Source organism: Oncorhynchus masou, chromosome 28 (assembly GCF_036934945.1).
Source record: "Oncorhynchus masou masou isolate Uvic2021 chromosome 28, UVic_Omas_1.1, whole genome shotgun sequence".
Lineage (NCBI taxonomy): Eukaryota > Metazoa > Chordata > Actinopteri > Salmoniformes > Salmonidae > Oncorhynchus > Oncorhynchus masou.
In genome coordinates this window covers 68,739,079-68,751,444 of record NC_088239.1, presented here as the reverse complement: position 1 = coordinate 68,751,444, position 12,366 = coordinate 68,739,079, and the positions used below count along the sequence as shown (strand labels likewise).

Below are 12,366 nucleotides of genomic sequence, written 5' to 3'. Positions count from 1 at the left end.
TACAGATTTCCGATTTCCTAAAATACCTATTTCCAATTGTTATGAAAACTTAAAATTGGCCCTAGTTAATCGGCCATTCGGATTAATCGGTCAACCTCTGGAATGTATGACTGAGAAAAGAGAACTTAATGATGTTCTTGACTTCGATACATGATTTGTGCACTTTTCACTGTGACTCATCTTACTACTGGAAAGATACAGCAGGTAGGAAGTGTATCGCTGCTGACCCCAGGCCAGCCCCGATCTCCAAACGATGAGCTCTAACCCCTGTATGACCTATGTCTGGTGTTCTATAGCCTTGACCTCTAACCCCTGGTCTTTGTCTGTATTCTACAGGTGATCCAGCGCAGGGAAGATGGCTCGGTCAACTTCTTCAGAGGATGGGACTCCTATCGTGAGGGATTTGGCAAGATCACTGGAGAACACTGGCTAGGTAAGTGTGTGTGTCTGACTTGTGAGTTAACGATCAATAAGTACCTTGGCACAGTTCTTGGTTCCAGGACCATTGCAGAGTGTGGGATAGTGGTTTGAGTGCTGGTAAAATACGAACGAAGTGTGGTTGGTCGTGGTGGATGGGTGGGTGTATCATGCGAACTACTAGCAACTTAAATGGTGCGAATTCGAATCTCATCATGAACAACTTTAGCATTTTAGCTAATTAGCAACTTTTCAACTACTTACTGCTTTTTAGCTACTTTGTGAGCTAACACTTCCACTAACCCTAACCTTAAACATTTCAGCTAACCCTTTCTCCAACCCTAAACTTAACCCTAACCCCTAACCCTAACCCCTAACCTTAACCCCTAGCCTAGCTAGTGTTAGCAAGCTAACTAACCTTAGCATCCTAGCCACCTAGCTAAAATGTCTTACATATTGTATGTTTTGAAAATTCATAACGGACCTCTGAGACTATCACAGTGCAGGTGCATTTATACGGAGACTTGATTACACACAGGTGGATTGTATTTATCATCATTAGTCATTTAGGTCAACATTGGATCATTCAGAGATCCTCACTGAACTTCTGGAGAGAGTGTGCTGCACTGAAAGTAAAGGGGCTGAATAATTTTGCACGCCCAATTTTTCAGTTTTTGATTTGTTAAAAAAGTTTGAAATATCCAATAAATGTCGTTCCACTTCATGATTGTGTCCCACTTGTTGTTGATTCTTCACAAAAAAATACAGTTTTATATCTTTATGTTTGAAGCCTGAAATGTGGCAAAAGGTCGCAATGTTCAAGGGGGCCGAATACTTTCGCAAGGCACTGTATGTGTCTCTAATATGGTCATACATTTGTAAGGAGGTTAGGAAGTGCAGCTCAGTTTCCACCTCATTTTGTGGGCAGTGTGCACATAGCCTGCCTTCTCTTGAGAGCCAGGTCTGCCTACGGTGGCCTTTCTCAATAGCAAAGCTATGCTCACTGAGTCTGTACATAGTCAAAACTTTGCTTAAGTTTGGGCCAGTCACAGTGGTCAGGTATTCTGCCGCTGTGTACTCTCTGTTAAATCAAATCAAATTTTATTTGTTACATACACATGGTTAGCAGATGTTAATGCGAGTATAGCGAAATGCTTGTGCTTCTAGTTCCGACAATGCAGTAATAACCAACAAGTAATCTAGCTAACAATTCCAAAACTACTGTCTTATACACAAGTGTAAGGGGAAAAAGAATATGTACATAAAGATATATGAATGAGTGATGGTACAGAGCAGCATAGGCAAGATACAGTAGATGGTATCGAGTACAGTATATACATATGAGATGAGTATGTAAACAAAGTGGCATAGTTAAAGTGGCTAGTGATACATGTATTACATAAAGATGCAGAGGATGATATAGAGTACAGTATATATGTATACATATGAGATGAATAATGTAGGGTATGTAAATATTATATTAGGTAGCATTGTTTAAAGTGGCTAGTGATATATTTTACATCATTTCCCATCAATTCCCATTATTAAAGTGGCTGGAGTTGAGTCAGTGTGTTGGCTGCAGCCACTCAATGTTAGTGGTTGCTGTTTAACAGTCTGATGGCCTTGAGATTGTTTTTCAGTCTCTCGGTCACAGCTTTGATGAACCTGTACTGACCTCGCCTTCTGGATGATAGCGGGGTGAACAGGCAGTGGCTCGGGTGGTTGTTGTCCTTGATGATCTTTATGGCCTTCCTGTAACATCGGGTGGTGTAGGTGTCCTGGAGAGCAGGTAGTTTGCCCCCGGTGATGCGTTGTGCAGACCTCTCTACCCTCTGGAGAGCCTTACGGTTGTGGGCGGAGCAGTTGCCGTACCAGGCGTTGATACAGCCCGCCAGGATGCTCTCGATTGTGCATCTGTAGAAGTTTGTGAGTGCTTTTGGTGACAAGTCGAATTTCTTCAGCCTCCTGAGATTGAAGAGGCGCTGCTGCGCCTTCTTCACGATGCTGTCTGTGTGGGTGGACCAATTCAGTTTGTCTGTGATGTGTATGCCGAGGAACTTAAAACTTACTACCCTCTCCACTACTGTTCCATCGATGTGGATAGGGGGGTGTTCCCTCTGCTGTTTCCTGAAGTCCACAATCATCTCCTTAGTTTTGTTGACGTTGAGAGTGAGGTTATTTTCCTGACACCACACTCCGAGGGCCCTCACCTCCTCCCTGTAGGCCGTCTCGTCGTTGTTGGTAATCAAGCCTACCACTGTTGTGTCGTCCGCAAACTTGATGATTGAGTTGGAGGCGTGCGTGGCCAAGCAGTCGTGGGTGAACAGGGAGTACAGGAGAGGGCTCAGAACGCACCCTTGTGGGGCCCCAGTGTTGAGGATCAGCGGGGTGGAGATGTTGTTGCCTACCCTCACCACCTGGGGGTGGCCCGTCAGGAAGTCTAGTACCCAGTTGCATAGGGCGGGGTCGAGACCCAGGGTCTCGAGCTTGATGACGAGCTTGGAGGGTACTATGGTGTTAAATGCCGAGCTGTAGTCGATGAACAGCATTCTCACATAGGTATTCCTCTTGTCCAGATGGGTTAGGGCAGTGTGCAGTGTGGTTGAGATTGCATCGTCTGTGGACCTATTTGGGCGGTAAGCAAATTGGAGTGGGTCTAGGGTGTCAGGTAGGTGATATGGTCCTTGACTAGTCTCTCAAAGCACTTCATGATGATGGAAGTGAGTGCTACGGGGCGGTAGTCGTTTAGCTCAGTTGCCTTAGCTTTCTTGGGAACAGGAACAATGGTGGCCACCTTGAAGCATGTGGGAACAGCAGACTGAGATAGGGATTGATTGAATATGCCCGTAAACACACCAGCCAGCTGGTCTGCGCATGCTCTGAGGGCGCGGCTGGGGATGCCGTCTGGGCCTGCAGCCTTGCGAGGGTTAACACGTTTAAATGTTTTACTCACCTCGGCTGCAGTGAAGGAGAGTCCGCATGTTTTCGTTGAAGGCCGTGTCAGTGGCACTGTATTGTCCTCAAAGCGGGCAAAAAGTTATTTAGTCTGCCTGGGAGCAAGACATCCTGGTCCGTGACTGGGCTGGTTTTCTTTTTGTAGTCCGTGATTGACTGTAGACCCTGCCACATACCTCTTGTGTCTGAGCCGTTGAATTGCGATTCTACTTTGTCTCTGTACTGACGCTTAGCTTGTTTGATAGCCTTGCGGAGGGAATAGCTGCACTGTTTGTATTCGGTCATGTTTCCGGTCACCTTGCCCTGATTAAAAGCAGTGGTTCGCGCTTTCAGTTTCACGCGAATGCTGCCATCAATCCACGGTTTCTGGTTTGGGATTGTTTTAATTGTTGCTCTGGGAACGAAATCTTCAACGCACGTTCTAATGAACTCGCACACCAAATCAGCGTATTCGTCAATGTTGTTGTCTGACGCAATACGAAACATATCCCAGTCCACGTGATGGAAGCAGTCTTGGAGTGTGGAATCAGCTTGGTCGGACCAGCGTTGGACAGACCTCAGCGTGGGAGCTTCTTGTTTTAGTTTCTGTCTGTAGGCAGGGATCAACAAAATGGAGTCGTGGTCAGCTTTTCCAAAAGGAGGGCGGGGCAGGGCCTTATATGCGTCGCGGAAGTTAGAATAACAACAAGGTTTTGCCAGCCCTGGTTGCACAATCGATATGCTGATACAATTTAGGGAGTCTTGTTTTCAGATTAGCCTTGTTAAAATCCCCAGCTACAATGAATGCAGCCTCAGGATGTATGGATTCCAGTTTGCAAAGAGTCAAATAAAGTTCAAGCCATCGGTTCTGCTGTAGGCCGAGAGTGAGAGAGAGTTTTGAGTTTGAAATACTCTTTATTGGGTCTGGGGGCCCACCACACAATAAATACTCATACAAAACCACAGTTACACATCAATTAAAAACACAACTCCAATTCCTCCTCCACAGTAACTACACACAACAGCCTCTGAATACCCCATATACTCAAAAACAGATCGATATTGTTGACAAGTTTATAATACGCAAACTCAACCCTTAGTCTCGCTGCCAACATTCCCTCCAGCATTCCCACCACATCCACAGACCCCTGTCCCCGAATGCTGTTCTTTCGGGTCTTCCATATCGCTAATTTTGCTGCCCCTAACACAAAATTAAGCAACACAACTACACCCTTTTGACTGAACCTGTACTTTGGCCCAAATATATACAGTTGGGAAGAGAAAACCTCTCCCAACGTTGAGAACCAATCAGTGATTAGTTCAACCATCCCAACCAACCAAGGCCTTATGGGACTTGACAAAGACTCTCCAAGCCTGCATAACAGACTCATAAAATGGAGTCAGGCCAGTCACATCACCCCCTCCAGCTTTAAGAGGAAAAGATGCTTGTCTAAGCCCAAACAGCCCGCTCTCCTCATCAATATGTAGGCTGTTTCAACCCAGCTAGAACAGTCTCTGTACAACAATCTCTGGGCTGCTTGGAGCCGGAAAGCCGTGATCCTAGAGGAAATATCCACCAGGCCTTGCCCACCCTCGTGCAGTGGCAGATACAGGGCTGCAGCTTTAATCCAGTGTGGTCCAGACCAGAAGAAATTGACAAGGGTCCTCTGAAGCTCTTGTATCAGACCCTTTGGTGGCTGTAAAATCATTAGTCTGTGCCACAGGGTAGAAGCAGCAAGATTATTAGCTACCAGGACCCGTCCCCTACAAGACAACTGGGGCAACACCCATTTCCACCTTAACAGTCTGGCACACACTTTCTCCAATACATCCTCCCAGTTCTTTTTCTGAAAGACATCGGAGCCTAGAAAACCCCCAAAGTCTTCATTCCATCTCTGCCCCACTAAAGCCCCCCTGGTAACCTTGGAGTGGACCCCATCTGAAGCTGACCTGCCCACAGCGCTTCACTCTTTCCCCAATTGACTCTAGCTGAGGAGGCCCCCTCAAACACCTTTAAAGTGTTTGAGAGAACCTTAACATCCTCACCCCCTGTAATAAAAACTATCACATCATCTGCATACACAGACAGTGCTATCCTGGGACCCTTCATTACACCTGGCACAGAGAAACCAGTAAGCTTCACTCTTAAAAAACAAAGCATTGGTTCAATTGCCAGACTATATAACTGCCCCGAAATTGGGCATCCCTGCCTGATGCCCCTTTCGACAGGGATGGGGCATTTTAAACCACCACCCACCTTCACCATACACGAGGCTCCAGCATACAGTAAATTCACCCAAGACAGAAAAACATCCCCAAACCCAAAGGCTTTCATTGTTTTAAACAAGTACTGATGGTCCACACGATCAAAAGCCTTCTCCTGATCCAACGAAAGTAAACTCACATTAACATCAGACAGTTTACAAATGTCTAAAACATCTCTTATCAGAAACAAGTTGTCAACAATAGAGCGATCAGGTACACAGTAGGACTGGTCCTTGTGGATCAACAATCTCAGATACTCTTTCAACCTGTTTGACAGACATTTAGAAACTATGTTGTATTCTGCGCACAGCAAAGCAACAGGTCTCCAATTTTTTTATGAGAGCCAAATCCACCTTTTTTGGCAACAGTGAAAGCACCGCACGTTGACAGGATACAGGAAGAGAACCCCCACGTTGACAGGATACAGGAAGAGACCCTCATGAAAAGATTCAAACACCACTTCATAAAAATCCTCCCCAATAGACCCCCAAAAGTGCTTATAAAACTCAGATGGTAAACCATCGATGCCAGGGGCTCGGCCTGATGAGAGCTGCATAACTGCTGTGGACAGCTCTTGCAGTGTAATGTCAGCATCCAATGTGACTATCTGCTCAGGTCCCAATTGAGGAAGACCGTGTAACAACTGTTCAGTACACAGAGAGTCACTATCCTCCGCCTTATAAAGGGACGAGTAGAAATCCACGGCATGTTGACGCATTTCAATATCATTCGTGGTCACCTCCCCATCAGGGAGACGAAGGCAGACCATCTGTTTACGTTGAAATGTTGACTGTCCTAGGTTAAAAAAAAAGCGCTAGGAGCATCCATATCCTCGAGGGAAGCGAAACGAGACCTAATCAATGCACCCTTCACTCTTTCATGCAGAAACAACCTCAGTTCATGTCTCTTGTCCTGTAAGTTCATGACTAGTCCAGGGTTGTTCTGAGTGAGCAGCCTCAATTCAATAGATTTGATGTCCTGTTCAAGGTCCTTGATAGTCTCTTTAACTTCAATTTGAGACAGAGCAGTATACTGTTGACAAAATACTCATATTTGGGCCTTCCCAACCTCCCACCATTGTCTCAAGGACTCAAAATTCCCTTTTATACCCCTCCATTTTTCCCAAAACAACAAAAACCTGTCACAAAACATGACATCATGTAACAATTTAACATTAAAATACCAGTAAGGTGAAGACCTTCGTGGACAGGACAAGTGAATATCAACAGTAACAATATGATGATCAGAGAAACCCACAGGAGTAATGGCACACTTTCCAACCCTACTACAGTATTGCTCAGATACATACAACCTGTCTAACCTTGCTGCACTGACACGACCTTCATTAATTTTTAGCCATGTGTACTGCCTAACTTTTGCATTCCTTACTCTCCACACATCAGAAAGCTCAAGCTCAGTTAATAAACTAAACAGACAAGTGGCTGACCGCAGGTGAGGTTCTTCAGCGGTGCGATCAACAGTAAAATCCACTGTACAATTCCAGTCCCCTAAAACCATACACCCCTCTTGGTCACACTGTCTTAAGGTTTCCTTTATTTGATCAAAAACAGCAATACGCTCTGTACCCTCATTAGGAGCATAAACATAAAAAAACAAAAAAAACATCCACCTTAACCAATAGAACCCGACCCTTGACAATCTCTGTTGTAGATACCACAGTCACCCATAAGCCTGAGGAAAACAAGATTGCCAACCTAGCACTGAAATTAGTTCCATGACTGAGTACATGCTGCCCCTCCCACCACATACCCCAGTCAACCTCATTTTCCTCATCACTAAGTGTCTCCTGTAGGAAAGCTACATTAAGCCTTTTCTGTTTTATTACTTCTAATACCCAAACCCTCTTATTCCTGTCACTCCCCCATTAACATTAAGAGAACCTACCCTTAGTACTTCCATATAGAAAAGAGAAAAGAAAAGCAGAAGAAACCACTAAGAAACCAACGAGAAAAAATACACCCTATGAAGCATGATCATCATCATTATTTTTTTTCTTCTCTTAACCTGACTACGTTTCCCACCACCTTTTCCTGCTGCAACAGCAGTAATACATTTCCTCAAGCGAAACCGCTTCTTCTCACTTAATTGGTCTAACCTCACCGTCTTCTGTAACATCACAGCTGATCTCACAAACTTATCAACATCAAAATAATCTGCCAATTTGACAGATTTCCCAAAAGTCTGATCCAGAAACTCATTTACCTCCTCTAGATCATAAACTGAGTCATCACCAGCAACTATCATATCTAAAGAGATATCCCTATCATTCCCCATGATCCTCAGCTGAGACCACAGACAACTGACTCCCCTCTACCACATCCCTTTCAACACTCCCCACTTGCACGTCATCACTCGTACCAGGCATCTCCTCCACTACCTGGGAGACTAGCCCCACCTGAACATCACTACTCATAGTGGGCATCTCCTCCACTACCTGGGAGCCTACCTCCACATGAAAACCCTCGTGTACCTCATTACTCGTAGTGGGCATCTCCTCCACTACCTGGGAGCCTAGCTCCACATGAAAACCCTCCTGTACCTCATTACTCGTAGTGGGCATCTCCTCCACTACCTGGGAGCCTAGCTCTACATAAACCCCAGTACTCGTAGTGGGCATCTCCTCCACTCCCTGGGAGCCTAGCTCCACATAAACCCCCTCCTGTACCCCGTTACTCGCAGTGGGCATCTCCTCCACTACCTGGAAGCCTAGCTCCACATGAAAACCCTCCTGTACCTCATTACTCATAGTGGGCATCTCCTCCACTACCTGGGAGCCTAGCTCCACATGAAAACCCTCCTGTACCTCATTACTCATAGTGGGAATCTCCTCCACTACCTGGGAGCCTAGCTCCACATGAAAACCCTCCTGTACCTCATTACTCGCAGTGGGCATCTCCTCCACTACATGGGAGCCTAGCTCCACATGAAAACCCTCCTGTACCTCATTACTCATAGTGGGCATCTCCTCCACTACCTGGGAGCCTAGCTCCACATAAACCCCCTCCTGTACCTCATTACTCATAGTGGGCATCTCCTCCACTACCTGGGAGCCTAGCTCCACATGAAAACCCTCCTGTACCTCATTACTCATAGTGGGCATCTCCTCCACTCCCTGGGAGCCTAGCTCCACATGAACCCCCTCCTGTACCTCATTACTCATAGTGGGCATCTCCTCCACTACCTGGGAGCCTAGCTACACATAAACCCCCTCCTGTACCTCATTACTCATAGTGGGCATCTCCTCCACTACCTGGGAGCCTAGCTCCACATGAAAACCCTCCTGTACCTCATTACTCGCAGTGGACATCTCCTTCACTACCTGGGAGCCTAGCTCCACATGAAAACCCTCCTGTACCTCATTACTCGCAGTGGGACTCATCTCCTCCCCTACCTGGGAGCCTAGCTCCACATGAAAACCCTCCTGTACCTCATTACTCATAGTGGGCATCTCCTCCACTCCCTGGGAGCCTAGCTCCACATAAACCCCCTCCTGTACCTCGTTACTCGCAGTGGGCATCTCCTCCACTACCTGGGAGCCTAGCTCCACATGAACCCCCTCCTGTACCCCGTTACTTGTAGTGGGCATCTCCTCCACTACCTGGGAGCCTAGCTCCACATGAACCCCCTCCTGTACCTCATTACTCATAGTGGGCATCTCCTCCACTACATGGGAGCCTAGCTCCACATGAACCCCCTCCTGTACCCCGTTACTCATAGTGGGTATCTCCTCCACTACCTGGGAGCCTAGCTCCACATGAACCTCCTCCTGTACCTCATTACTCATAGTGGGCATCTCCTCCACTACCTGGGAGCCTAGCTCCACATGAACCCCCTCCTGTACCCCGTTACTCGTAGTGGGCATCTCCTCCACTCCCTGGGAGCCTAGCTCCACATGAAAACCCTCCTGTACCTCATTACTCATAGTGGGTATCTCCTCCACTACCTGGGAGCCTAGCTCCACATGAACCTCCTCCTGTACCTCATTACTCATAGTGGGCATCTCCTCCACTACCTGGGAGCCTAGCTCCACATGAACCTCCTCCTGTACCTCATTACTCATAGTGGGTATCTCCTCCACTACCTGGGAGCCTAGCTCCACATGAACCCCCTCCTGTACCCCGTTACTCGTAGTGGGCATCTCCTCCACTACCTGGGAGCCTAGCTCCACATGAACCCCCTCCTGTACCCCGTTACTTGTAGTGGGCATCTCCTCCACTACCTGGGAGCCTAGCTCTACATGAACCCCCTGAACCCCTCCTCCACTACCTGTAACTCCACATGAAAACCCTCCTGTACCTTACTCATAGTGGGTATCTCCTCCACTACCTGGGAGCCTAGCTCCACATGAACCTCCTCCTGTACCTCATTACTCATAGTGGGCATCTCCTCCACTACCTGGGAGCCTAGCTCCACATAAACCCCCTCCTGTACCTCATTAATCATAGTGGGCATCTCCTCCACTACCTGGGAGCCTAGATCCACATAAACCCCCTCCTGTACCTCATTACTCATAGTGGGCATCTCCTCCACTACCTGGGAGCCTAGCTCCACATGAAAACCCTCCTGTACCTCATTACTCATAGTGGGAATCTCCTCCACTACCTGGGAGCCTAGCTCCACATGAACCCCCTCCTGTACCTCATTACTCATAGTGGGTATCTCCTCCACTACCTGGGAGCCTAGCTCCACATGAACCTCCTCCTGTACCTCATTACTCATAGTGGGCATCTCCTCCACTACCTGGGAGCCTAGCTCCACATGAACCCCTCCTGTACCTCATTACTCATAGTGGGCATCTCCTCCACTACCTGGGAGCCTAGCTCCACATGAACCTCCTCCTGTACCCCGTTACTCGTAGTGGGCATCTCCTCCACTACCTGGGAGCCTAGCTCCACATGAACCCCCTCCTGTACCCCGTTACTTGTAGTGGGCATCTCCTCCACTACCTGGGAGCCTAGCTCTACATGAACCCCCTCCTGTACCCCGTTACTCATAGTGGTCATCTCCTCCACTACCTGGGAGCCTAACTCCACATGAAAACCCTCCTGTACCTCATTACTCATAGTGGGCATCTCCTCCACTACCTGGGAGCCTAGCTCCACATGAACCTCCTCCTGTACCTCATTACTCATAGTGGGCATCTCCTCCACTACCTGGGAGCCTAGCTCCACATGAACCTCCTCCTGTACCTCATTACTCATAGTGGGCATCTCCTCCACTACCTGGGAGCCTAGCTCCACGTGAACCCCCTCATGTACCTCATTACTCATAGTGGGCATCTCCTCCACTACCTGGGAGCCTAGCTCCACATGAAAACCCTCCTGTACCTCATTACTCATAGTGGGTATCTCCTCCACTACCTGGGAGCCTAGCTCCACATGAACCCCCTCCTGTACCCCGTTACTCATAGTGGGTATCTCCTCCACTACCTGGGAGCCTAGCTCCACATGAACCTCCTCCTGTACCTCATTACTCATAGTGGGCATCTCCTCCACTACCTGGGAGCCTAGATCCACATGAACCTCCTCCTGTACCTCATTACTCATAGTGGGTATCTCCTGCACTACCTGGGAGCCTAGCTCCACATGAACCCCCTCCTGTACCCCGTTACTCATAGTGGGTATCTCCTCCACTACCTGGGAGCCTAGCTCCACATGAACCCCCTCCTGTACCCCGTTACTCGTAGTGGGCATCTCCTCCACTACCTGGGAGCCTAGCTCCACATGAACCCCCTCCTTGCTCACCAGTCCGAGGAACGGGCTCTTCAGATACATCCTTACCTTCTACAACAATAATTGCTGCATAACATTTCCCTCTAATACAAGTTGCAACCCCGTGCCCTCAACACGGATAACTTGTTCCTCAGCAACAGGTGCTTGTGGCTGCTCTGCCGCTGTCGGCTCACCTCTCCCTACATCAGTGGGCCCAGGCGTTACGATGACCACCTGCGCCCCTCCCTCTGCCTTCTCCCTTTTCAGGCAGGCAGCGCTTATGACCAATATCCCCACACTCCAAACACAGTTGACTACCCGTACTAGCATAAGCCATATACATTCTATTGTCATACTTGATTTTAAACAATAACTCTAAAGTCTGCTCTGGTGAGTCCAAAAACATAAACACCTGTTGCCGAAATGACATTACCTGTTTCAACGCCGGGTGTTTGCAACCCAACGGGACAACCTGAATTGAACTGGCGAACTTCCCAAAGCGCAATAACTGGCGCTCCAATAGCTCATTTGGAATAAACGGTGGTACATTCGAAATCGTTACCCTTGTTGACGGGGAAAAAAGCGGCGTAACTTGAATAAACATTCCTTTAAGAAGTACGCCATGCTCAACCATACGATCAACCAGGCACTCTCCTTTAAGAAGTACACCATGCTCAACCATACGATCAACCAGACACTCTTCTTTAAGAAGTACACCATGCTCAACCATACGATCAACAATACGCTCTTCTTTAAGAAGTACAGCATGCTCAACCATACGATCAACCAGACACTCCATGCTCAACCATACGATCAACCAGACACTCTTCTTTAAGAAGTACACCATGCTCAACCATACGATCAACCAGACACTCTTCTTAAGAAGTACACCATGCTCAACCATACGATCAACCAGACACTCTTCTTTAAGAAGTACAGCATGCTCAACCATACGATCAACAAGACACTCTTCTTTAAGAAGTACGCCATGCTCAACCATACGATCAACCAGACACTC

At 47.6% G+C, this 12,366-nt stretch overlaps 1 protein-coding gene across 1 annotated transcript in view; it reads left to right on the top strand.

Moving 5' to 3' along the window:
- LOC135518153 (fibrinogen C domain-containing protein 1-like) overlaps positions 1-12,366 on the top strand; it is a 233,619-nt gene that overhangs the window by 155,871 nt on the left and 65,382 nt on the right. Inside the window, exon 6 of the mRNA XM_064943079.1 lies at positions 337-433. Coding sequence (XP_064799151.1) covers positions 337-433 — 97 coding nt within the window. The remainder of the gene's footprint in view (positions 1-336; positions 434-12,366) is intronic.